The sequence below is a fragment of the Vulpes vulpes genome, chromosome 2, assembly GCF_048418805.1.
Source record: "Vulpes vulpes isolate BD-2025 chromosome 2, VulVul3, whole genome shotgun sequence".
Classification (NCBI taxonomy): Eukaryota; Metazoa; Chordata; class Mammalia; order Carnivora; family Canidae; genus Vulpes; species Vulpes vulpes.
The window spans coordinates 5495063-5521186 of NC_132781.1; the positions used below are offsets into that span (position 1 = coordinate 5495063).

Consider the following 26124-nt stretch of genomic DNA (forward strand, 5'->3'; position numbering starts at 1 on the left):
AAAAGAAGGAAGAGCAGGTCCGGGAGAGGCCTGGCAAGGGCCACCCCATGCCCCTTGCCAGGCCTCCCCAACCCCTTAGGGGCCTCTGCTGCCTCCCAACTGATATCTCAGTGTAGGGGAACGAGCTCTGAGCCCGCTAGCTGGACTGGAAATATACTCTTTCCCACTCATTCATTTCCTCAGTCATTTTTCAGCTGTCTCTGAACAGTGGTCTCTCCAGGGTTCCCCCTTCTTGGCTCCTTGCAAGCACTGCTGCTTGCCTGGTGTCAGGCATTGGGCCTGGGGTCTGTGCAGCAGTTGGAAAGCAGGCCCTGCTAAATCACTTTCAGGTGGGGTAGTAGAGGGCAGACACAGGCCAGTTAGCTGTCTGCCATTGTGTTGGCAGGAAACAGGTTTGCCCTTCAGTTACTGAAGGTTGGGGCCAGCCTATAAACAGCCCAGGGCCGGAGATCAGAGCGTCAGACCTATGGTCAGCCTAGCTGCCTCAGAGAAGGGCGAGGTGTGCGGTTGTCACCACACCCATCTGCAGCTGTTGTCTCACTGGCGGTGCTGTGGTCCCCCAGGCATGAGAGTCTTGAGTCTCCACCCTGCACATCCGGTCCCCACCCTACTTCCCCATCCCTTGGGTTGGAAGCGCTTCATAGTCACCTCACTGAGGCGATCACAGCCTATGTCCCTCAGTCCCCCCAGCTGAACTGGCTGGGCCTTGTCTGGGCCCCACATCCTCTTCCTTCCTTCAGCCCAGTGGTGGTCCCATCTGCCCCTGTGGTTCCATGGCTCAGGGATGTCCATCCAGCTGGGCTTGGCTTTTGGCCAGGAACTTCAGCACAAACAGCTGGCCTTCCAGCTGCCTTCCTGAGGGCAGGGCTAGGGGAAGGAAGGAAGAGCCAACTGCCTGCCCAGGCTGCTAACCCAAATCCTACACCAGCCCCAGGGAGAAGGCTGAAAGTACCCTCTTGGGCCAGGTGGCTGGCCTTTTGGCTCCCTGACTCCTTTGTCAGCACGTGTGGGGAATGAGCAAGGCTGTTGGTCGAGGTGGGTACAGCTGGGACAGCTTTGAGTTTATACGTAGAGGGTTGTGCCGTGAGGCAGGGCCAGAGCCTGACGTCCCCTCCTGGAGGTGCCTGTTCACAGGGGCTCTGCTAACTGCCCAGTAGCCCCTGGCAGTGAGGGGTCCCACCCACACACCACTGTTGTTCCAAGCAGACTCATGGGACTTCTCTGTGATGTGCCCCTGCCTGTTCTGGGGTCCTTACCTGAGCATCATGCCCAGCTTCTGCCAGGGGCCAGGATTGTCAGTCAGGCACACCTGGGAACAGCATTTCTTAGCCTTCTCCCCTGACCAGAGGACCCTCCTCACACACCATCACCCTTCCCCATGGAGGAAGCGAAGAGTTCTGCAGTCACCCCCTCTACCAAGGAGAGGGGGCTTTGGTAAGGCTGTGGTCCCTGGAGGGGTTGGTTATAAGGTCACACATGACTTGGAAAGGGTGCCAGGGTCTGGGTCTTCCCTCCAGCAGCTGCCAGCTCTTGTTCTGAAAGCTGCAGGTCTGGAATGCACACAGTAATGGAGGGTGGGCAGAAAAGGAGAAGCCCATCTCACCACCAATACTACCGACCAGAAGGGCTCCGGGAAGGCAGGCTGGTGGGCTTAGGGGGCTTTAGGTGGCCTTTTGCGGAGGGGTGTGTGAGGGACCTTGCAGTTCCCTGTGGAGGTGGTACCCGGGCTCCGTGAGCCCCCACTTCCCTCCTGCCTTCTCTGTTGGACATACTGGGCCTCGGGACCTTTCTTCTAAGCTCCTCACTGCTTGGTACTGAGCCAAGAGCATCAGCAGAGGGAAAGGAGGGAATTGGTTCCAAGGCCCAGGCACCATAGGCCTGAGGGTCTTGCTCCAGCCTGCAGCCCTCCCCCTCCCCAGCACCATACCTTTGGGCAGTCTCAGTCCTCATGCCCACCCACTACAGCCTGGAGGCCTGGACCAGCTGCAGTGACCAGTGCGAGGTGCAAGAAGACATGACTGTTGCCCTACACTGTCCCCTGCATCCTGTGAGTCTGGATTTCTCCCTGGCCATTGGCATGGTGGTCATCAGCCTGACGGGCAGGAACTTTGGGGACATGGTGCGGGCACCAAATAAACACAATGCCTGAAGCTGGCCCCTCCAAGCAGGAGCATCCGAGGCCAGGGAGGGACAAGAAGCTCCTGGCACTCTGAAGCAAGGCCTGAGCCCTGCCTGCTTTTGGAGTCATGCCTGGCACACAGCAGAGGCTCCGGACTTGTCTGCTGAGCAACCTGGATGGCTCTGGCAGCCCCATAGCACAGCTGGCTGGATCTGCTCCTGGCATGGGTGGCAAAGAATCAGCCCAATACCCAAGAGCTTTGGTTACTGGCCTAGCTTCTGAATCAGGAGTGTTCCATGTAGAAACGGGCTGCTGTGGCTTCAGAGAGCAGCTGCCTGCCCCCTCTCACCCAATCCCTTATTTGAATCTGAGCTTTCTTACTTTCTTTTTTTTTTTTTTTTTTTGAATCTGAGCTTTCTGTCTTCACACCTTAGTATGCAGGAGCTGAAGCCGGTCAGGATGCTCCGGGGGACCAGTTGGTGGCTGAGAGGGCAGGCTCAGGGGCAGCGAGGCTCAGGTTTGAGGCCCAGCTGTCCCATTTGGATGAGTTCCTTTACCCATCTGTGCCTCCCTATCTGTAAAACGGGAATAAAAACAGTTACTACCTAATAGGCTTGCAAGGATTTAATGAAATAATCTGTGCAAAGCCTGGTGACTAAAAGTATTTGACAACGGAAGTAAAGGGCACTGGCCAATCAGAACACAGCCTGGGAATAAACAACCAGCACTGCAGTACAGGCGACTGCAAGCTCCATATCAGTATTATCCGTATTACAGAAGCTATTATCATGAATATTACAGAAGGGCCAAGGGGGTCCAAATCAGGAGATAGGTCAACCCTCTGGGAAGAACCAGAAAAGCATCTCCCAGAATGAGCGAGAGGATGGGCCATCTGCAGAAAGCAAACATTTTCGGAGAAGGTGTCTATAGATATTAGCATGGAAGATGTGCACCCAGGTCCCGTCGGGGAGCCAGGCTGTGATTGCAACAAGCAGTCAGAGCTACAGGGAGCCCAGAGACCTCAACTGCATGAAGAAAACCTGGGTCTAGCAGGGAAGATCCAAGGGCTAAGAACTGGACACAAGGATAGACAGACTCCAGTAGAGAAGAGGCACTTTTATTATTATTTTTTTTATATATATTTTTATTTATTCATGAGAGACAGAGAAGGAGGCTCCATGCAGGGAGCCCGATGCCTGACTCGATTCTGGGACTCCAGGATCATTCCCTGGGCCAAAAGCAAGCACTCAACTGCTGAGCCAGCCAGGCGTCCCAAGAAGAGGAACTTCTAGAATGCCAGTCCTCAGTCAGGAGCCAGGCCTCACTATAACCCGTTTGTGCATCAGCAACCTCTCGGCCTGCCTCAGTCACTGGGCTTCTGGCCAGCATGGTGGAACTTCCATCACTGGATAGTGTATCCCCGTGGTGGGTGACCCTGGGAATTCTATCATGATGCCTCAGTCCTGCGTGACGGTTGGCTCTGGCTGTGCTGATACTAGTGAGTTTTTCAGCCAGCAGAGAAGAGGACAGACCTTGGGATGCAGTGTCCGCATTAAGGTGTCATCTCTAAACCCCTGCCCCACCCACCCCAATCCCATTTTATCTGGCCAGGAAAATGGGAGGGAGGGTCAAAGGTCAGAGACAGACTTCCTGCTGGACAAATTTCATGTAACATGCTGCACGGGATTAAAAAACTGAGAGTAAACACATCTTCCAAATAAAATCAATGTTTCAGAGTTCATCAGTGAGCAAACAGGAGCAGGCCCCCTGGTGAAACCCGGTTCTCCAAGAACAACTAAAACAACACCAAGGACAAACATGGGGCAAATGGATGTGTTTTCAATCAAACTGAAACAATAGAAATACAAGGAGTATAGGCTTTACAGGGATTAGGACTCCTCCTCTCTCTCTTTACTCAGAAAGCTCTTTCCTCCTCCAGCAGAGCACTTAGCCCCAGGGGGCCAGATTGTGTCTTCCTCTCGCCCAGAGCATGAGAGCCTGGGGCTCTTATCCGGCCAATTGCACAGGAGAGTCCAGTGATGTCTGTTGAATTAATGGATGACTGATAGTAATAGCAGACATTTATTCTGTGTTTACGAAGTGCCAGCTGCTGGGCCAGGCCCTATATGAAGATGAGTTCATTCAGTTCTTTTATAACAGGAATCACTAGCCCTATCTTACAGCTGAGAGGTCAGAAAGGTCCAATTATCTGCCTGAAATCACACAGATCTCAGATCACAGATAGTCAAAACAGAGATTTGGGCTCAGGACCGTTGGATGTCAGAGCTCAGGTAGATAGAGGATTCACAGAGAAGTGGTTGCTTCGTCCCACACTGCTCCAAGAGTGGTGCCCGTTGGAAGGCATGGTTTGTGAGTTTAATCCCATTTCAACCAGCCCCAGGAGCCACTCATTGTCTTGTTTTGTTTTGTCTGTGCCAAAAAATGCTTTACTGAGGAGTGCTCAAAAGTAGCAAGCCATCAGATGAAATTTGGAATTGTTGTATTTTCCAAAGTTTTTTTTTTTTTTTTTTTAAAGGTTACTCTATTTTATTTTTAAAGTTTTGTTTGTTTTTTTAATTTTTATTTATTTATGATAGTCACAGAGAGAGAGAGAGGCAGAGACACAGGCAGAGGGAGAAGCAGGCTCCATGCAGGGAGCCCGACGCGGGACTCGATCCCGGGACTCCAGGATTGTGCCCTGGGCCAAAGGCAGGCGCTGAACCGCTGAGCCACCCAGGGATCCCCAGTTATTTGTCTTTTTTGAGTTGTAAGAGTTCTTTATATATTCTTGATACAAGGTCATTAAATATATGATTTGAAAATATTTTCTCCCCTTCTGTGGGTTGTCTTTTCACTTTCTTGATGGTGTCCTCTGAGGCCACAAAAGTAGTTTATTTTGATGAACTACAACTTATCCGTTTTCCTTTGTGTCTTGTGCTTTTGGTGTCATGTCTAAGGAGCCACTGCTGGGGCACCTAGGTGGCTCAGTTGCTTTGGGCTTGGGTTGTGATCCTGGGGTCCTAGGATCGAGCCCTGCATCGGGTTCCCTGCTCAGTGGGGAGCCTGCTTCTCTCTCTGCCTCTCTCCCTTGCCTATGCTCTCTCTCTAATAAATAAAATCTTTAAACAACGACGACAACAACAACAACAAAAGCCACTGCCTCAGCCAGGTCCTGAAGATTTACCCCTATATTTATTTCTAGAAGTTTCCAGAGCTGCATTTTTAAAAACTGAAGTGTAAATAACATAGTGTTATGTGCTTCAACTATATGATTCAACAAGTCTATACATTACTGTGTCCTCATCACAATAAGAATATCAGAGCTGCATTTTGGGCCAACCCCTGAGCAGACCCCAAGCTCTATCTCTGGCTACACCTCTCTACAAAGCCTTCACCCTAGTCCCAAAGAGGCTGCTTACATTTCAGGATTTCTACTCCGGGGTTTTCATATAGGTGCCACTGTGGACAGGGGTCCAGGCAGGGGTTGGGGCCAGCTTAAAGGTTCAGGATGCAGGCTGGTGAAAGAGGACGTGGTGAGTGAGTGTCAGGCTCTGGCTCCAAGGCTCGGGAGGGACCAAGGAAGCACCTGCTGAGGCCAACAGTCCCACCTTAGGGGGATTGCTGCCATTGCGCCCCCCCCCCCCCCCCCCCGCCAGGAAAGGCTGGGCCCAGTGCTGTCCAAGGCCCCCCTTTTTTCAGTCTTCCCTCGCTTACAGCTATGCCGGCGGGGCCAGTCGAGTTCAGGAGCCCGGAGAAAGCGACTCCCTGATCGCCACCAAACTTGGCTTTCTTTTATCTCCGTTTACATCGCTTGCTGGGCCGCCCTCTCAGAGCCCCGGGATCAGATCAGGGTCTGATGACCTACCTCTCACGGAGGCGGGGCTCTAGGACCTAGGAGAGCCCTTTGGGAAACCCAGGTCCGCGCCGCTCCGACTGCGGGCGGGTGCAGGGCTGGCCCGGGCGGGCAGCACGGACCGGGGCGCCACCACGCAAGGCCAGCCCGGATGCTGCAGTCCCCCCGGTCCCCCTCGAGGGGGCACCCGCCGGTCTTGCCCGAAGTCCGCCGCCCGGGCGCGGCGGGGCGTGGGGGGTGCGGGGACGCGGCGGCGCGCGCCAGGCAGGTGGCTGGGCCGGGGGGGGGGGGGGGGGGCGGGGCGGGGCGGCGCGGCGGGGGCGGGGGCGGGGGGGGGCGCGCTCAGGAATGCGCCCCGCCCCCGCGCGGCCCCGCCCCGAGCATCCCGCGCCGACCGGGCCGCGCTGCAGGGCGAGCGTCATGGCCGCTTCGAGCCCGCCCCGGGCCGGGGAGCTGCTGGCCGAGGCCCGCAGAGCTTTCCGGGAGGAGTTCGGGGCCGAGCCCGAGCTGGCGGTGTCGGCGCCGGGCCGGGTCAACCTGATCGGGGAGCACACGGACTACAACCAGGGCCTGGTGCTGCCCATGGTGAGGGGCCGGGGGGCGCCCCGGGCAGGGCCGGGAGGGGCGCCGGGGGGGGGGGGCGCCTGGCCCCTGCGTGGATGTGGCGCGGCCGCCCCGGAGTCTGGGGGCGCCGGCGCGTGGGAGAGGCCCGGCCCGGGGTATTTCCCACGGTGGAAGGGAGGAAGCGGGGGACCCGCGAGCACGTAGCTCGGAGGGGGTGTGCCGACGCCTCTTGGCTCCGGCCTGCCCTCTGTGGACCGCCCATCCCCACCATCAGCTTGTGGGGCCCCGAGTAGCATGCGGAAGAGGGCGCTTCGGGCTCTTGAGAAGCCCCAGCCGCAGGCTTTGGGGGAACTAGCCCTAGATCTGGCCCGGCCGGCTCCGCTTACAGAGGAGGAAACTGAGGCCCAGAGACGGCTAGTGATCTGCCCGAGGTCACAGAGCTAGTCGTGGTGGGGCTGCAGTTAGAGTCAGGCCTCCCAGCTCTCAGCCTGCGGCTCTTTCCACTTGGTGCAGCCTGGCAAGTGGGTGGGTACCGCGCGCCGGAGACCCCCAAAATGGGAAGGCATCAGTTGGAGCTCTTCTGATTCTCGTTTCCTTTCGAGCTCTCCTCCTGGTTGCCTCACAGCTGGGGAGCCCATGTTCAGGGCAGAGTCCAGATCTATACTTCTGCAGCACTGGCCCTGCCCCTGAAGACCCAGGGGCAGGATCCAAGCCCTCAGGGCCAACTCAGCACTCAGGTTCTTCCCCAGGACACCCCCGGTTTCTTTGTTGTTGCGCCTCAAAAGGAATCTGAAACCTTTCATTCCTCAGAGCTTTAGAATGGCCCCATCCCTTGGTCGGCGGACAGAAGCTTTACATACTCTGTCTCTCCTGCCCACCAGGCGCTGGAGCTGGTGACTGTGCTGGTGGGCAGCCCCCGGGCAGATGGCCTTGTCTCCCTCCTCACCACCTCTGAGGATGCTGATGAACCCAGGCGGCTGCAGTTTCCACTGCCTACAGCCCAGCGATCACTGGAGCCTGGGACCCCCCGCTGGGCCAACTATGTCAAGGGAGTGATTCAGCACTACCCAGGTATGGGGCCTCGGCCTGGGTCAAGTTCACACTAGTGCTCTGAGGACCACCTCTCAGCTACAAAGCTCATTAGCTCAGCCAATCCACCACGGGGTAGCTTGCAGGGAAGAGTATCTCCGCAGTACAGATAATGAGACTGATATCCTGAGAGGTTCGAGAACTTGCCCTGAGCTGCTCATTATATGATTGGAGGAGCCAGGATTCAAATCCTAGCCTGTTGGCCTCCAGCGCCGTAAACCATAAGAAGAGTTAGGAAGACTGTGTCCCAGGAACCTCAGGTGGGAGGCTTAAGGGTAGTGGGACCAAGGTGGCCTCTGACAATTGAGATGCATCATGAAAGGAGCTACCAGGTAGTTGGCTCCCTTCATACCGAAACACATGCCCTTCGTGGGCCTGTCTGCCCATACGGCCCCTCTCACCACCACCCATTCTTTCCAGCTGCCCCCCTCCCTGGCTTCAGTGCAGTGGTGGTCAGCTCAGTGCCCCTGGGGGGTGGGCTGTCCAGCTCCGCATCCCTGGAAGTGGCCACGTACACCTTCCTGCAGCAGCTCTGCCCAGGTACTTCCTAGACCTCAGCCCCCAATCCAACTCTCCTTCCCCGAGGTTTCCTGGCGGTTGGAGCTTCGGGAGGAGGGTGGAAATCTATCTCCTTGGAGTGTTGTTGGACCTGCTGCTGCCCCTCCCCGCCACCCCCCCGCACGCCCTCCTGGGCTGCGTCAGCCTCCCCACCTTACCCTGTGTCACAGACTCAGGGTCAGTAGCTGCCCGGGCTCAGGTGTGCCAGCAGGCCGAGCACAGCTTCGCAGGGGTGCCCTGTGGCATCATGGACCAGCTCATCGCACTGCTCGGGCAGGAAGGCCACGCGCTGCTCATTGACTGCAGGTCAGGGGCTCCCCTCGCCCCCTCCCACCTCATCATCAGGAGTTTCTGGGTGGAGCATGCCCACTGCCCAGTGTGGCAAGCGGACACTTGTCTCACGCCAAGGGCTTGTCACCTCCCCACTCCAACTCTGTGCCAGGTCCCTGGAGACAAGCCTGGTGCCACTGTCAGAGCCTAAGTTGGCTGTGCTCATCACCAACTCCAATGTGCGCCACTCCCTGGGCTCCAGTGAGTACCCTCTGCGGCGGCGCCAGTGTGAAGAAGTAGCCCGGGCATTGGGCAAGGAAAGCCTTCGGGAGGTGCAGCTGGAGGAGCTGGAGGGTGAGAGCTGGCTGGGTATTCTGGGGGGTTGCCGGGTCCTGCGTGTGGCCTTGACCTTGCTGTGTCCTCCCTCATCTCCAGGGGCCTCTGCTATACTCTGCGCACTACCCCCAACACTTCAGACTGAAGGCTCCAACCTCAGCAGGGCTGCTTGAAATCTTAATAGTGTTTTTCTTTTTTCTTTTTCTTTTTTTTTTTTATTTTTAAAGTAGGCTCCACACCCAGCGTGGGGTCTGGTGCGGGCCTTGAACTCAAAACCCCGAGGTCAAGACCTGAGCTGAAATCAAGAGTCAGATGCTTAACTAACTGAGCTGCCTAGGCGCCCCTTAATCTTATTCTTTTCTACTAAGATTACGGTGCCACTATGGGAGGTAGAGAAAAATACAGAGGAATAAAATGAGCTATAAGACCAGCACCCAGAGATAGCTGCTGCTCACATTTTAGCATATTTTCCTCCAGTGTTTTTGTACATCTGTATTTTCAAAGTTTAGTAGATGTAGTATTGTCACTTGTTTCTCTTTTTCTCTCTTTAAAGATTTTATTTATTTATTCATGAGAGACACAGGCAGAGACATAGGCAGGGGGAGAAGCAGGCTTCATGCAGGGAGCACAACGTGGGACTCGATCCCAAGACCCCGGGATCATGACCTGAGCCAAAGGCAGACGCTCAACTGCTGAGCTACCCAGGCTGCCTTTTTAAGATTTTAAAAAGGGAGAGGGAGAAGCAGACTTCTGGCTGAGCAAGGAGCCCTACATGGGGCTCCATCCCAGGACCCTGAGATCATGATCTGAGCCTAAGGCAGACACTCAACTGTCTGAGCCGCCCAGGCGCCCCTCTCTTGTTATTTTCTTAGGATTAGATTTTGAGGAGCAGGATTGCAGAGCAAAAGATACATGTATTTGAAAAGTTATTGATACATGTGGCCAAGAAGATAGTATATTTAGTAGTTTGAAGGTCAGATCAATATCGCTTCATTCTCCCTTACTCTGTGGAGAGGATGCTATTTTGATTTATTCATTTTTAAAAGATTATTTATTTATTTATTCATGAGAGACACACGGGGAGAGGCAGAGACATAAGCAGAGAGGCAGAGACATAAGCAGAGGGAGAGGCAGGTTCCCTGTGGGGAGCTGATGTGGGACTCGACCCCAGGAGCCCACGATCATGACCTGAGCCAAAGGCAGACGCTCAACCAACTGACCCACCCAGGGGCCCGCTCTTCTCTCTGTTTTAGATGAGGGATCCATAGTAAGTGGCGGTTCTGAAACTCGAACCAGCCAGGTTGGCCCCCTAGCCTGTACTCTCAGCCTCGGGGACGGGCTGCTGGCATTGGGAGTTGTGCCCTCCCTGGCAGTGTGCGAGTGCCCATTGCAGGGACACTGGCCAGCTCTGTAGGACTGTCTGGTCCCTCTCGTTGGTGAACTGTCAGGTTCAGACCTGTCCCACCTGCTCTTTGCAGGTGACCTTGGCAGAGGTTTTCACGTTGCAACACTGTGGCTCTCCCTCCTCTCCACTGCACCCCTTTCCCACCATTCCTTGGGGGTCTCCCCTACCTGCAGACCAGTGCCGCCCTCTGCCTTCTTCAGCGTGTCCTGTGCCAGAAGCCCTACTTTGCCTCCTCCCTGTCCTCTGCCTGGCTCTTCCCCTTCTGCTTGGAAACATGGACAGTTCTCTTCCCTTCTAAAATTGAGTCTCTTTTCCTGTACCAATTTTGGAAGAAGACATAATGCTTAATGGCCCCCATTTTGTCATCTATGTTCACTTCTCAATATTCTCAGTTGGCCCACCCCCTTCCCCAGCCACCAGACACAGCAGCCTCTCCCAGGGTCCCCCCCACACACACACCCCCAACACACCAACAGCTTGCACTCCCTCCCCATGAGCGGCCACCGGCCCTGCTTGCTCACACCTCTGGTTCTCTGCGTGTGCCTGCCCCAGGCTTCGTCCTCAGCGCACAGCACTGGCCACCACTGCTCTACCTAGGACTCAGATTGGAGCCTGCAGCCCCTTGCTCTCCCGTCTGGGGCCTACCCTCATTTCTGCCTGCAGTCCTGGAGCCTCCACCTGATTCCCAGCAGAACTCCTCTTCCCACCTCCCCTGGAGGCTTCCCCTGCTGACTTCCCCTTGCCTGTTATTTCTTACCTTTGTCACTCGGGTTTGAGACCTCCATCACCCCGAGTCCTCACTGTTGCCCCTCCCACTTTGATCTCTGATCTCTGACCCCTCCATCCCTTCCTCCCTGACATCAGGCCCCTCATATTTTGAGCGCATAACAGCTGCTGCCTGGTGCCCACTTCTCCCAGCTCCGGCTCTCCACCCAGGGCAGTCGATTTTATCCACTGGAGCTCAGCTCCAGCCTGTCCCCACTCCCAAACCTCTGTGGCACCCAGAATGAAGTAGCAGAGCCCCCTGGCACGCAGGGTGTCATCATCATCCACTCAACTTGCTCTCCCCACCTTAGCGTTAGCCAGCAGGACAGCCTGCTCCTGGCGTGCCCTATGCCCTGTGCCTCTTGACCTTTGCCTGGGCTGTCCCCCAATTCTAGAACCCCAGCCCCTGGAAGCTGCACTGATGCCCGGTGTAAACAGCGGTGGGAGGACGTCTCCCTCTTGTTCTGCCATGGGCTCTTGAAGGCAGCACGTATCTCCCTCACCTTGGAAACAACAAGAATCTGGAGCTTACCCTGCTGCTGATGGGGTGCCTGCTGTGCACCAGGCACCCTGCCGGGATGGGAGCTCCCCCCATGTGTTCTCTCACTCCATGCTTACCGCACTTGAAGTGACACGGATGCCCCACTTTATATTCGAGGAGGGGAGGCCTTGAACCTTAGTCACCAACACAAGGTTCTATTTGCAGCTTTGTCACAATCAGGATCCCACTGCCTTGCTGCCCCCATCCCCACGTCTGCAGGGGCTCAGAGGTGGTGGGTGGCGGGTCTGCTGACCCATTTCCTTCCCCAGCGGGCAGAGAGCTGGTGAGCAAGGAAGGCTTCCGGCGGGCACGGCACGTGGTAGGTGAGATCCGGCGCACGGCCCAGGCGGCAGCTGCCCTGTGCCGCGGAGACTACAGAGCCTTCGGTCGCCTCATGGTAGAGAGTCACCACTCGCTCAGGTGAGGACGCCTGGGTGCCTGTGGAGCCTGGGCACAGGTGGAGCCCAGGGCAGGGTGGGGCCTGTCCTAGGCCCACCCTCTCCTGTGTCCTCTCTGCAGGGATGACTACGAGGTGAGCTGTCCCGAGCTGGACCAGCTCGTGGAGGCTGCGCTTTCAGCACCTGGGGTTTACGGCAGCCGCATGACTGGTGGTGGCTTTGGCGGCTGCACTGTGACCCTGCTGGAAGCCTCCTTCACTTCCCAGGTCATGCAGCACATACAGGTGGGTGGGTGGGTGCCCAGGGGCAGGAGGGATGGAGACGGGTTCCCAGGGCCCTGCCATGCTTAGACCCCACCTGCCTCTCCCATAGGAGCAGTACAGTGGTACCGCCACCTTCTACCTCTCTCAGGCAGCTGATGGTGCCAAGGTGCTGCACTGGTGAGGCACTCCCCCAGGATGGCACCCGCTGGGCAGGGGGCCTGCCAGGCAGCAAGTCACGAAGCTCTGGGCCTCTGGCATCTGCCCTCACATCTGGGTGCTCAATAAACTTGTGCCTCCCACCATGATACCCGCCTGCCTCTAGAGGTGGGTGTGTGCTTGGGTATCAGAGAAGTGTGTCAGGACCACTGCCCTGCTCTGCGCAGGCACTCCCTGGAGGAATAGACAGGGCAGAGCCAAGCCGTAGCAAAATCTTTTATTAAGTGCCAAACAAAGCTGGGCCCTTGTCACACTGGTGCCCACTCCTTGGTTACTCACAAATGGGCTGGGGCCTGGGGTAGGGGAGTTGCAGCCAGAAGTGCCTTCTGGGACCTCTGCTTCCTTCATGCCCCCCCAGAGGACACCTTCCCTCTGCTCTGTAGCCAGAGGTGCTGGTCCTGTGATCTGATTGTGGGTGCACTGGGCTGCGGGGGAAGGGGGATCCAAGGATGGAGTAGCTGAGGCAGAGCCAGGGAGAGGAAGCAGGGTGGGGACCCAGGTTCCAGCACACTGTTGGGTAAGGGTGGTGGTGGGGATCAGGTCTGGAAGAACTGCTGGTCCACCTGGGTACTGAGGGTGCCACTGGTGGTTAGTGTCCGGCTCACAAACTCCTGAGTCACGTGGCGGGTGAGGGAGCCACTTGCTTCCAGGCGCTGGGACCCCAGGGTCAGTCCATCTATAGCAGAAGAAACACTGAAGGACTCTGCTTAGGCCCCTGCTTCCCGAGCCCTGTGAGCTCTTCGTCATCACCCCCCTCCCCCCCGCAGGAGAGCCAGATCCCTTGCCCAGCAGCTCACCCAGTAGGAAGGGTTCAGTTGTACTGGTGTGGGTGGTGGTGATGCTGCTGTACTCGCCTGGCAGTGGGTGCTGGACGAGTCCAAGGTGGCTGCCCAGTTGTGGGAAAGGGCCTGGTGTGGATAGAGAGGCCAGTCAGGGTTGGTGCCGAGTGATGCGGCCAGAGAAGGGGCAGGAGTCAGGAAGGGGCGAGGCAGCGTACCTCCATCCTGGGACTCAATGGTGATGATGCCCTCACGCTCTGGCCCACAGCCCTCGGTGGTCCTGGCCTGTACCTTGAATTTGTAGGGCACGTTCTCACAGAGGCCTGGCACGGTCAGCCGGCTCTCGGGGCTGTCCCCATCCACCAGGAACGTGGCTGGTTCTGGATAGGGAAGATGCCTTTAGTGTCTGTGGCTCCCTTCTACCTCTCCCCTGGCCACCCCTGACCTGGGGGCAGAGTACCTCCTCCATGGGCCATCTCACAGGTCACCACGTAGCCAAGGATGTTCCCTTCAGGCCTGCGTGGCCGCTCCCAGCTCAACTGCAGGGAGTCTGGGCTCAGGGCAGTAAACACCAGTGGGCCTGGGGCACTGGGTGTGCTCAAAGTGAAGGGGGAGCCTGCAGGCAGCAGAGCAAGAGTGTCGGTGTGTGGGTGAGTAGGAGACATCACGGGGAGGGGGGGCCGCCATGGGGTGGGGACGCAGCTCACCTGGCAGGGGGCAGAGCGGACTCTGGGGGTGCACCTGGGACTCAATGGTGATGACGCCCTCGCGTTCTGGGCCCCAGCCTTCCTGGCTCTGGGCCCGTACGCGGAACAGGTAGGAATGGTTGGGCAGAAGGTCTTCCACCACCACTGAAGTCTGGCTGGGGTTAGGGATGTTGAGCCGATACAGCTCCCCTGGGGATGGAGGTGGGGGGAGACAATGGAGCAGTGTGATTCCCACCCCTGTCCTGATCCCACCCCTTCCCTAGGCTGCCACCAAGACCTGGTTGTCACTCACCAGGATTAGCTGTGGTTTGGGAACAGGTGGGATCAGCCTGGTATGCTATGGTTGGTTGTTTAGGATGTACACTACGAGGATAAGTGGAGCCCAAAATCCCACCTACGTTCTGGCTATTTATGGGCCCAAGTCAAGCTGCCGTGAGTTTGTCTTCCCAGGGAAGCACCACTTTCCAGCTCCCACAAAGGTATCTCCCAGGCCAGCAGAGGCCCTGGGTCCCTAAGCCAGGGAAGCCTCGTTAGGCAAAATGTAGCAGAGAGAGTGACCGGGAGAGAGGCCCAGGGGGCTGGATGAGGACTCAGGAGAGCAGAGGTAGTGAGGAGCATGGGAGTGAGACCCTCAGAAGGTCTGGTGGGGATCGTCCTGTTCAAGGGGTTTGGGTGGATTCCTATCCGGCTGGATGCTCCCATGAGTCCCAACACAGGGCCGAGCCTTGCAAGGCGTCGCCCCACAGCCGCCAGCAGCAGCTGAGCCTCACCGCCGTTCAGCAGCTGGTACTCCACGCTGTAGCCCTGCAGCACCTGCTCACACTGTGGCTCCTGCCAGCTCACTTTCAGAGATGTGGGTCCCAGTGCTGAGAACACCAGGCGGGTGGGTGTGTTGGGCAAACTCGGGGCCAAGCGGGAGTCTGAAGACAGGAGGCTGTGGTCAGTTTGTGTCCAGGGTCTCTGGGCAGGAGTGCTGCCTCTATCCCGACCTTCTGCGGCTGTCTGGCAGCTCGCTCCCCCTGCAACACCCTGTCCAGGTCCCCCACACAGCCTGCTGCCTCTCCTCCCCCAGCCCAGCACCCCCCCCCCCCAAGGGACAGTGGCCATATTAGGCATCAGCAGTGATGGGGATGGAATGAGGGGTAAGGTGCTGGGTTCGGGCAGTGACTGCAATGAGCAGATGGGTGACAGATGGAGCAGGACAGCTGTGGAGACACAACAGCATGGCCACCCCTGTACTACCTGGGCCCCGAAAGGGCGCTGCTGGCTGCCCAGCCAGGATTATAGTGTCTCGTGAGTTCCCAGAGGGAGGGAACCCCTTCATCTGGGCCCGACTCAGGGGCCCCAGGGCCCAGGACAGCGGAAGCCTGCTCCTCCCTTCTTCCCAGATGGGAGGGAGGCCTATGGCAGGACAAAACAGGAGTGAGAGGGCAGGAAGTGTGTGTGCTGGAGGATGGGCAGCGGGGCCAGTACCCTGAGCCTCCGGGGCCGGAAGAGAGGAAGCGTCGGGGAGGCAGGGCTGGTTGCAGACACTCACTGTGGGAGGAGAGGGAGGTGAGGGTGGAGTAGTCTCTGGGCAGCGTGGCAGAGTGGGAGTGTTCTGTGCGGGTCAGCGAGTGGTAGTCCCGCGTGAGGGTGGAGGATGTACTCAGCACCCGGTGGGACACGTGTGGGCTCAGGTGGGTCCCATAGGCAGTGTTGGCCACCGTCATCCTGTGCAGGGAGTTGGCGCTGCCCGGGAAGGCAAAGTCCATCCGTCCGTTCACCAGATGCTCTGCAGGAGGAGAGCGGCGTCACTGGCACAGACCTGTACCGGACCCAGAGCCCCAGGGGGCAGGCTGTGGCCCTGGGAATTTCTAGGATTACCTGTTTTCTGCGGGGTGGCCTTGGCACAAAGAAAACCAGCCTCCCTTGGCCCACTAGGGACAGAGGCTCAATGTTTGTGGCCGAGCCCGAGGGGCCACACAGGCTCCTGCCGCCTGTGTCCCTTGGCCCTCAGGATGCCAGCGCAGTTGGTCTGAGCACCTCTGATGCCTACTGCCCTCGCGGTTAGCCCTGTCTTGGGGGGGGGGGAGCCCAAATGCCTGCCCTCTGTCCCTTCAGGCCTCTGAGGGGTCTCCTTGGGTACGAGGGCCTGCCCCTGGGCTCAACAGATTTCCGATGTTGTGCGTTTTGAGGACAGCCCGACTGCCTGCCCTGGGGGTCCGCCTGCGCGGTGGCACCTCCCCAGGCTCTGCCGGGGCCTTGATGGGCAGCCTGGCCACCCGGGCGGACCCAGGCAGCAAGCGAGCAGCCCGCGGGGTGCGGGGTCGGGGCGCGCGGGCAGGCCCGTCACCTCCGGGGGGTCCGGGGGTGGCGCCGCCACCCTCCCCGCCCGCGCCCGCGTCCGCGCTGTGGTCCGGGGGGCCGCGGGGCGCCTCGCCGTCGGAGGAGCGCCCGCTGCTGGCCGACAGGCGCGGGATGAGCTCCGGGGGCAGCCGCCACGTGATGCGCCGCAGGTCCAGCTCCTCCCCCAGTAGGGGCTCGAACTTCCAGCCGCCGCCTTGGGAACAACGAAGGGCCGCGTTGGCACCGCCGGCGGGCGCGGGCGGCGGCGGGGCGGGGGCCAGCGAGCGAGCCGCTCCTCGGGCTCTCCGGGATCCTAGTGCGCGGGGCCGCGGTGGGGAGCGGGGCGGGCCGCGTGGTCGCGGGGCAGGCGACAGGCGGGACCCTCGGCCCGCGGCCCGCGAGCTGGAGGAGGGGCCCCTCCGTGTGAGCCGGGGCAGCCCGGGCTGCAGCTGCTGAGGATCGGCCCCCAGGGGTGGCCCTGGCTCTGTCACCAGCTGTGAGGTCTCCTGCCTGGAGCCTCCGTTTCCTATCTGTGTACTGGAGAGAGTGCGCTCTGCCCTGCCTGCCTCCTGGAGATAGTTCCAGAAGCCACAGGTAGTGTTAGCAGCTGAGTTTGGGCACCTGATCCTTACCTCCTGTTCTTTCTCTCAGACTGACAAACCCCCCCAGGACCCTTGGACTTGGGTTCCTTAAGCCCAAGCCCTCTCAAGGCATGGACGGAAGAAAGAAATCCTGGAGGATGCTGACTCCTGGCATTCTATGATCCGTATCTTGTTTTACATATAGATCAGAAAACTGAGGCACAGAGAGGGTGAGCAGTTCGTGTGGTGGCCCGCAGTGGAGCCAGAGCTAAAACTGATACCAGGGAGTCCAGTCGAGGGCCCTTTATCCCACACTGTGGGGAATCAGGAGGGAGGAGCAGGACGCGGGACAGGCCAGGTGGCGGCTCTGGGCTCCTGGGCCATGCTTGCCTCCTCCCACATAGCCTTGTTCCTGGGAGGTGGCCTGACTGTCCTGGCTCCGTGACACAGCCTTCCAGGCGCGAGGCTGTGTTTCCATATGGTCCCGTGTACACAACCCTGTGTGCACCTACTCCCAAGCCAAGTGTTTGCCTGCGCTTCTACACAGGCGTGCACACAACTGCATGTGGGCCACGTTGGCTTTGTCCCTTCGGTACCCAATGCCAATAAGGTGCTGCCAGATGGTAGGCTCTGGCCGCTTTGCTTTCTCTGGACCCCAGTGACAGCCCCGCCTCCTACCTGGGGCTTCCTCTCAGGGATCCCAGACCCACTCACCAGTGTCATCGGAGACGCTAGGCCTCTGGCTGCCAGTAGGGGAGCGTAGAACGTCATCACTGTACATGAGGAAGCTCTCATAGTCTTCCCCACACTGGGCGTCCACAATGGGGATGTCCGGGATAATGGGGACTGTGGAGTGGGAAGGAGTGAGCCAGGGCCCCAGACTCGGCCTCCTGTCCTCCCCTATCCCCCCTGCCCCCCACCCCTCGCCCCACTCACTGGACATGGGCCTCTTGGGCTGGGTGGCCAGGTTGATGATGGCCTCCCGCTCGGGCCCCCAGCCTGCCCCATTGCGCGCCTTGACCGTGTAGCGGTATGGCTGGGACTCCCGCAGGTTCTCAATGAGCAGCATCCGCTTCTTGGGACTGTCCACCAGCACCTTCTTCATGGGCCCGATGGGTCCTGAGGCAGGGAGAGCACCTCAGATGGGTCATTCGAGGTTCCTGCCTGGCCCAGCCCCGCCTCTGATGTGGCAGCCTGGTGCTCAGCCCTTTACTTCCCAGACAGAGCACAGGAACAAGGCAGGGGGCAAGCAGCTATGGAATTCCCGGGGCGTGCCAAGCCCCTGAGAACCTGGGCAAGGCATTCAAAGAAGTGTCACCAACTCTCCGAAGGGCTCATCCTTAACTGGCAGAGCCAGGACAGGACTCCACTGTCACCTCTATTGATTGGTACATGGTCTTGCATCCAGGGTGCCTGCACCCAAGGTGTGCGCTCTAGTGGTAAGGCTGCCTGTGCCTCATTGTCCACAACCAAACCCCAAGTGCTGAAAGCAGAGCCATCCCAGCGCCCAGCACCGCTGCCATGGGGTCATAGGAGCAAGGCCTGGAGCAGAGGGTGAGTTCAGGAAAGCTGTTTTTCGTGAGAGCTAAGAGAGTTGGGGAGGAGTGAAGGGTGTGCAGGAAGGCCCAGCAGTGTCAGGTCAGCAGAGGGCAGAAGCCAAGCAACTCTCCTGCGCTCACGTCTAGAAGGGCAGACACACAGCCCTGGGAGAAAGGAGAAAGTGGCTCCTGTTAAGAGCAAGTTATGGTGTCTAGGCCCAGATACAATGGGAAGGCTGCCATGTTGGAAGCCTTCTGGAAACCAGAGAAGGCACAAAAGACTGGAGGCCACAGAAGGTCCCAGTCTCCAAAGAGGTCCCAGGGAGGGTTCTGGAAGATGATACCTAATAACACCCATGCTTAAAAAGAATGGACTTATGGAGGCCCATCAACCTGGGCCAAGATGGGCGCTGATTCTCGGCTCACCCCTCACATCTCGTTACCTAGTGAGAGAGGGGGAGGGGGCACCCACCAAAGTGCTGATGCCCTCATCCAGAAAGGCCATCCAGCACATAGCTGAGACCTCAGCAGCCTGAAGCCATGCCTAAGATGATCGAGGATGAATTTTCAATAGGATACATATCACTCCTGGTATTAAAGGCAGGGTCAGAGGACACTTCCTAATAGTGGTCATGGGTGAACCAGGTGTTATAAACCCAGAATGTGCCAGAGGGGTGATGCGGCTGCTGAGGTTGTATGTGGTCTGCTTGTCTGGTAAAGAGCAATGAGCCCGAAGTCTAGAATAATCTTGCTGTCCTTTGCCCTGTTGGGCCACCCCGGGAGTGCTAAGCCTGACCCATGTTAAGGTCCAGAGGTCGTATGAGGTGGTGAGCTCCCCATCCCTGGGACTGACCAAGAAGTGAGGGCACGAGGAGGAGGCCCCTGCACCAGGTGAGATATGGAACTCATTTCCCTCACTTTCTCATCTTGGCAATTGGCAAAGCTGCCCACCGTTCCCTCCCTTCCAAGACTGGGAAGAAACAGTGCTTCCAGGCACTCTGGCCTCGTGGCTACCAGACAAAATGTTACAGGAGCCGTACTAAAAAAAATTATTTATCTGAAATTCAGGATATCCCCAATTTGCTAAATCTGGTAAATCTACTTTGGCCCTAAGAGAGCCATGTAGAAATGAGTCACCCTGGTTGGCTGTATGGGAAGGCACTCCTGAACTTGTGAGCTCACCGCACATCCAACTCACGCCTCCCATTCCCCCCCCTGCCCTGTGAGCTTCTGGGCTTGGTCTTGGGATGAGGTTAGCCCAAACCTGACCACAAATTTCATGATGCCTCAGGGAACTGGACATCTGTGGTTCATCCACCGACCTGGGTGGCATGACCTCCCTCCTGCTCTTTGCCCCCTCCCCTTCCTGCTGTCCCCAGGGGTTAGGGGGTGGGGTGTCCAGGTCCTTACGGTTGTCCTCGTTGACCAAGCCGTAGCAGACCTCATAGGCCGTGATCTCGCCGTTGGTCTCAGCCGGCTCACCCCAGCTCAGCTGGGTCACCGTAGAGGAGACGACATTGAAGGCCAGCCGCCCTGGCTCGCTGGGCACTGGGGGAGAAAGGGGGCCATACAAGAAGAAAACTGTCAGCAGCTGCAGGGGGAGGGCGGGGTTCTGGGAGGTGGGGCAGGGGGCAGATTGGGCAGGCTGGCATCAGGGTAGCTCGGGGACAGACAGAGGTGGTGAAGCCTCACCTTCCTGCTGCGTGCGGCAGGACACCAAGGAGCTGTACGGGCCCTCGCCCTGGGCCCCATAGGCGCACACCTTCATCTCATAGTCGCAATATGGGTACAGGTTGGTGAGCTCCACTGAGGGCACTTTGCTGTCAAGCAGGTGGGCTTCGGACTCAGAGTCACCCTGGATCCAGTACTTCACCTGCCCCCGGGGGAGGAACTGGTCAGTGGGGAGCGGCAAGTGCCAGAGCTTCTCTTATTGTCCCCTCTGCACAGATGGAACACCGAGGGGTTGGGGACCTGCCAGGTTCACACAGTAGGCCTGGGGCAGAACTGGGGTGTCTCCTGGATGAGTGGAGGGGGCCACATTCCAGGAAGGAGGGCAAATGTCTGAAAACTTCAGGGATGGGTCCTCCCTCTTCCCCAGGCAGATAGGGGAGCCCCTGTTCACCTATGCTTGGCCCCCTAGGGTGGAGCATACCCTCTCCGCCCCCTCAGGGCCTCAGGTGGCCCATGTCCCCAGTGGGTACCAGGCCTCCCCATCCACCTCCCTCGTTGCCTCCCACCTTACCCTGTACCCTGCTGGCTTGCCAGGAGGGGGCAGCCAGTTGAAGTGGATTTTCCGGGACCCGGCAGCCTTGGCATTAGGGTTCTGGGGGGCACCCAGTTCACCATGGTGGGATGGGAAGGATGACAGCATCTGGCTTGTGAAGTTCCTGTCCAGTTCATCTGTAGTGGACCAAGGCCAAGTGGAGCAGCCAGCTCAGCCACCTGCGCCCCTTTGACTGAGGCAAGAGTCCACCCTCACCACCAGGGGGCTCCGGAGATTCAGTTAAACCCTCGGGGGCCAAACAGTTCCCCACCAGCACTCCACTGAGAGCTGCCCACCCATTCTGGAGGAATGAGAAGGAGGAGGGAATTGGTCTGGCCTTCTTTCTCCCTTGGCAGCCAAGGGAATGTTCCAGGTGTTCGAACATTTGTTCTTTGCACCCCCTCCTCCCCCCTGAGAATCCTCCCTCCTCTCCTATCTTCTCAGCAAACCTCTGGCGGGGGGTGCTCACAAACACCGCCATACTGGAGGCTAAGGACCCATAAAAACTGGTTGCACTCTTTAGGAAACACCTGCATTTTAGCTGGAACTGAGGCTCAAGTCAAAGGGCTAAGGCCTAGCAGTGGGGTTCATGGTGCTGCCAGCAGGCTGGGTAGCCATGACGTGACTCCACCCTCTCAGGTTGAGAGCACAGTTGCCAGATAAAATGCAGGACCTGTAGTTCAGCCAGAATTTAAGATAAATAACAATAGGATAAGTATATCCCAACTGTTGCATGGGACAGACTTATATACAACTGTTCCTTGACTATCTGAAGTCCAGATTTCACTGGGCAACCTGTATTTTTTCTTGCCAAGACTGGCAGCCTCAGTGGAGAGGCCCCCAGTCCCCCGCTCTGTACCTGCTCGAGCACACCCCAGGCTCTGCGTACCTCGTTCCCCAATGATGACGGTGGCTAAGTGGGGCTGGCCCAGGCGGGCTCCAAACTTGGGGTTGCTGAGTTGAATGTGGAAGCGGCGGGTCTGGCCGCCCCGCAGGAGGGCATCCATCTCCTGCAGCTCCAGGAGCTTCACCTGCAGCTCCTTCCAGGTCTCCCCAGGTTGGAACAGTAGGTCACCCTCTGCGGGGATGTAGTCCTGGGAGTGGGAAGGGGTCAGGGTCAGGCCAGACCAGGGGACTGAATCACGCCAAGCGCCCCACCCCAACTTCACATTACGGCAGAGACCATCCCACGTGGACACGAAATGGCTCGTGTTTCTATAGCACCACCTGTGCACCAAGCACTTTACAAATATTAGCTCATTTGAGCCTCACAGCAATGTGAGGTGCAGCTATTACTGTCTCCATTTTACAGATGAGGAACCGAGGCACACAGAGGTAGAGAAACTTACCCAAGTTCACCAGGTAGTTGTGATAGAGCTGAGATTTGAACCAAGGCTCAGAGATGGGGATGTACAGCAGACAGAGAGAGCCCTACACAGGTGGGCTCCACCCAGGAAGTTCCTCCCTCCTGCATCGTGGCTCTGAAGTCTGGGATCCCACCAGGCCCCAGGCCCTGCTTCCTGGGTAGGGGGCCTCCTATCAGTGCCAACCTGCTTGCTTGCTTGCTTTTTTTTTTTTTTTTTAAGATTTTATTTATTTACTTGAGAGAGAGAGAGAATCCAAGCAGGGTAGGGTAGGGAGAAGGCAGAGGGAGAGGGAGGAGCAGGCTCCCCGCTGAGCAGGGAGCCAGCCGTGACCTTGATCCCAGGACCCCGGGATCATGACCTGAGCCAAAGGCAGATGCTTAACCTGAGCCACCCAGGCACCCCTCCAGCTTTCTTCTTTCAATGCCCCAGAGCTCTCCTGAGAGGTCAGGATGCGTAGATACGTGTTGGGGTCCACCCTGCAACTGAGAGGGGCGGGGCGGCCCGCTTCTGCTCACAAGAGACCACTAGGGGGCGCTGCAAGCCAACATTTTAAGTCCAGGCCCAGCAGGGGGCAAATTCAAGTATAACCCAGAAACACTGCAAGCCTAAGAAAAGCAGGAGTTACCTGCTAGACCACTGACCTGGGGGGAACATTTCCAAACGTCAAAGGCACAAAACTCAACGCTGGGGTAACTGTACTAGATCAAAGGAGGCTTCAGAACCACAACAAAATGCAAGGCCAGATCCTTGACTGGTTTCTGGACTGAGGCCAAAAAAAACAAAACAAAAACCTATAGATGTGAACAAGGGAAAGTCTGAATGTGGACCAATTATTAGGTAATACTACACTGTGAGGTTTCTTAAAGTCCGTAATGATACAGTTGTGTAGAAGAGCCTCGTTCTCAGCAGGTGCTGGCAGAAACTTTAGAGTCAATGTGATGTCTACGACTTACTTGGAATAGTTCGTCAAACAAAATGAAATGGAACACAACTCTCTCCCTGTCTCTCTACAGTTACAGATAAGAGATACACAACCACACATACATCTGTATCTATGTACGTGCATCTATTCCTGTATCTGAACTGGAGAGAGAAAATAAATATTAACTGGTGACTCCATGAAAAGCATAAATGGGTGCTAATGTTATGAGTCTTTTCATTTTTCTGTAGGTTTGAAGTTTTTCAAAATAAAAAGTTGAGAAATAATGTTCTTAAAAACATGTGAATACCAAAATATCTTTTATGAAAGCACAGAAGGGGACGCTGGGTGGCTCAGCAGTTTAGCACCTGCCTTTGGCCCGGGGTGTGATCCTGGAGTCCCGGGATCGAGTCCCACATCGGGGTCCCTGCATGGAGCCTGCTTTTCCCTCTGCCTGTGTCTCTGCCTCTCTCTCTTTCTGTGTCTCTCATGAATAAATAAATAAAATCTTAAAAAAAAAAAAAAAATAAAATAAAATAAAATAAAATAAAATAAAAATAAAAGCACAGGATTGCCAGAGTCCAGAATCTCTTTTATGGAGATTCTCTTTAATATGGTGGATTTAGGGAAATTTATGGACCTGCAAATTTTTCTTTGGAACTTTTATTGGGAGCACTGAAGCAGTAATGAGAACTGTTCCTTCCAATAAAAGGAAGTGTGGCCAGGCTGCGGGAGCCCACTGAGCGCAAGCTCGCCTGCATTTGCCAAACAGGCCTGTGGGCCCAGTGAGACTAGATTCTATTACTCTGAGTGAATTGCTGATATGAATATTTTTAGTTTGTAAATGTTGATAATAAATGCCGAAAAACAACCAAACCTGAAAGCCAAGTCAAGCACATCCAACAGCTGGATTTGGCTTTTCGCTAAGACTGGGGCCAGTGATGGAAGGGATGGGGGCCCATGTGCACGGGACTCCCTGCCTTCAAGGGCTGCTCCTGCAGCTTGACCCTGGGAGGGCCTGCCAGGCAAACCATGACAGTCCTTGAGGGGTCTGTCCAAAGCCCCAGGATGGCTGGGGGATTACTGGATGGTTCAGTAAGTTAAGCATCTGACTCTTGATTTCAGCTCAGGTCATGATCTCAGGGTCCTGGGATCCAGCCCCACATCGGGCTCCATGCTCAACAGAATCTGATTGTCCCTCTCCCTCTGCTCATCCCCTGCTCTCTCTATCTCTCATAAACAAACAAATAAACAAACAAATAAATAAATGAAATATTTTAAAAAGAAAAAGAAGAAGTCCAAAACCCCAGGACTCCTGCCCTGATAGATACTGGGCTATTGGAAGGGAGAAACGAATGATCTGGCCTTGATCCTGGCAGCGGTGGGGCCTCACTTCGGGCACCACTAGCAGAAGCAGGTAGATGTGTCCTTTGGAAGCTGGGCAGGGGCATCACCAGCATCCAGGGACTGGACATGGCCACTGGCATGTCCTGCTGTCACCAGGCCCCTGGGAGATGCTTCTGACCCTGCAGCAGATCCTTACCCGGTTGCCCTGTGCAGTGTTATCCTGTGTGCGGTAGGAGACCTGGGACTTGCCACTGTCCAGAATGCGCCGGACGACAGGAATGCGGGCCACTTGCTCCCCGCCGCTGACCAAGAACTCGGGCTTCTCGAAGGACACTATCCCGCTGGCTGCAAGGACCAAGGCACCAGTCAGGGCATCCGGGCCTCAGTCCCTTCTCAACAGCCACCCTCCTTCTGGCCCAGCCCAGCCAAGACTCTGGGACTCTACTTGTCCTTTCTTTTTTCTTTCTTTTCTTTTCTTTTCTTTTCTTTTCTTTTCTTTTCTTTTCTTTTCTTTTCTTTTTTTCTTTTCTTTCTTTCTTTTCTTTCTTTCTTTTTAGATTTATTTATTTATGATAGAGAGAGAGAGAGAGAGAGAGAGAGAGAGAGAGGCAGAGACACAGGCAGAGGGAGAAGCAGGCTCCGTGCCGGGAGCCTGATGCGGGACTCGATCCGGGACTCCAGGATCGCGCCCTGAGCCAAAGGCAGGCGCCAAACCGCTGAGCCACCCAGGGATCCCCTACTTGTCCTTTCTTCACCCCACTGCTCTCTGGGGGGAGGAGAGGAAAGGAAAGGAAAATTCTCCCAGGAAAGACCGAGGGGGCTGGAACAGTGTCCAGGTGACATCCTGGAAGTGTCAGGGCAGAGGAAGGAGGTCCCACAGTGGCACAGCCAGACATGAGGCCCCGAGACTGAGGGCTGGGGCAGAGCAGGACAAAGTCCTCAGTGCTAGAGCAGGTTGGGAGGAGGCTCAGGGACCAGAGCAGGTGCTCTGGGTGCAGGAAGGACGGTTGTCAACAACCTGGGGTTCTCGAGGAGCAGGAGGGAAGGCAGTGAGGGTGTCAGTGGGGCAGCGCCTTGCTTCCCCTCCAGGTAGGCTTGGGTGAAAGGAGCTCCCACTGCCCTCCCTGCTCTGATGTCCCGGCATCCTGTGGAGGCCCATCCAACCTCACAAGTTTAAAGGCCGAGAGGGAGGGAAGAACAAGGGGAGGGACGGGGCAACCTCAGGAAGACCCAGCCCCCCATGAGGATTAAAACAGAAGCTCCCACACTGAGTGCTCATGACCAGGCAGCGATGCACTGCCGTGTACCCCTCTCCAGAGCCAGACACCCATTTTACAGATGGAGAAACCAAGGCCCACAGAGGTTAAGTGACTTGCCTAGGCCACACAGCCAGGCCCCGTCTCCACTCTGTCATCAGGAGGAATAAGGGTTCCCAGAGCCCCCCGTCTGCACCCCCTGCTCCCCCCGCCCTGACCCACCTTGCTCCTTGATGATGGTGATGTTTACCAAGCGGCGCCCGAGGGTGGCCGTGCCCATGGGTACGTCGATGGCCTCAACCAGCAGCTGCTTCTCATCGTCATCCTCCGGCCGGATAAAGAGGGGTACCCGCACGTCTACCAGCTCCACGCCCTCCTGGAACTCCACCATGCCCCGAGCATCTGGGGGGATGTCGGGGGTCACAGACGGGTCAGGGGGCCGCACAGGGGTGGGAGGCACAAGGCAGCGGTGCAGGGAACCTGCCCACCTACCCTGGTCTGCAGTGAGGGTGTAGTAGCCGGGGGCCACCTTGAGCTCGTGGAAAGCCCCCTGCTCCACGTGCTTCTCTGTCAGCTTGAGCAGGGCCTGCTTGGCCGAGCGCGGCGCCGTCAGCACCGTGTCCACAATGGTGTGGTCCTGCCTGGGGTGGGGCGGGGGGGTT

The 26124-nt window shown here is 57.2% G+C and overlaps 2 protein-coding genes across 11 annotated transcripts in view; one reads left to right on the forward strand and one right to left on the reverse strand.

Annotated features, from left to right (window-relative positions):
* Positions 1-6318: 6318 nt before the first annotated feature.
* Positions 6319-12466, forward strand: GALK1 (galactokinase 1). The gene is made up of 8 exons (XM_025999759.2): positions 6319-6557; positions 7418-7607; positions 8046-8165; positions 8354-8489; positions 8626-8807; positions 11770-11920; positions 12020-12182; positions 12271-12466. The coding sequence occupies exons 1-8, from the start codon at positions 6321-6323 to the stop codon at positions 12340-12342; spliced, it is 1251 nt and encodes a 416-aa protein (XP_025855544.2). The 5' UTR covers positions 6319-6320; the 3' UTR covers positions 12343-12466.
* Positions 12467-12578: 112 nt separating this feature from the next.
* ITGB4 (integrin subunit beta 4) overlaps positions 12579-26124 on the reverse strand; it is a 30657-nt gene continuing 17111 nt past the window's right edge. For 3 of the 10 annotated variants that reach the window (XM_072746590.1, XM_072746592.1, XM_072746591.1), the window contains 18 exons: positions 25955-26103; positions 25685-25864; positions 24403-24551; positions 21463-21667; positions 20553-20710; positions 20003-20183; positions 19721-19858; positions 17709-17891; positions 17487-17618; positions 16199-16405; positions 15401-15637; positions 15106-15264; positions 14634-14783; positions 13864-14052; positions 13617-13772; positions 13375-13536; positions 13175-13285; positions 12579-13053 (listed from right to left, as the gene is read on the reverse strand). In XM_072746590.1, the coding sequence (XP_072602691.1) occupies positions 12914-13053; positions 13175-13285; positions 13375-13536; positions 13617-13772; positions 13864-14052; positions 14634-14783; positions 15106-15264; positions 15401-15637; positions 16199-16405; positions 17487-17618; positions 17709-17891; positions 19721-19858; positions 20003-20183; positions 20553-20710; positions 21463-21667; positions 24403-24551; positions 25685-25864; positions 25955-26103 (2986 nt within the window). In that variant the 3' untranslated portion in view covers positions 12579-12913. The remainder of the gene's footprint in view (positions 13054-13174; positions 13286-13374; positions 13537-13616; positions 13773-13863; positions 14053-14633; positions 14784-15105; positions 15265-15400; positions 15638-16198; positions 16406-17486; positions 17619-17708; positions 17892-19720; positions 19859-20002; positions 20184-20552; positions 20711-21462; positions 21668-24402; positions 24552-25684; positions 25865-25954; positions 26104-26124) is intronic. The other 7 variants (XM_072746594.1, XM_072746596.1, XM_072746595.1 and 4 more) reach the window with 3 other exon arrangements.

What these genes read in the sequence shown, in the direction of transcription:
- GALK1 (XM_025999759.2), top strand. Translation starts at nt 6,321, where the DNA reads ATGCGCCCCGCCCCCGCGCGGCCCCGCCCCGAGCATCCCGCGCCGACC. An exon ending in GCAGCTGGAGGAGCTGGAGG is followed by an intron (nt 8,808 to 11,769) that starts GTGAGAGCTGGC and finishes TTCCTTCCCCAG; the next exon opens with CGGGCAGAGAGCTGGTGAGC. An exon ending in GAGAGTCACCACTCGCTCAG is followed by an intron (nt 11,921 to 12,019) that starts GTGAGGACGCCT and finishes TCCTCTCTGCAG; the next exon opens with GGATGACTACGAGGTGAGCT.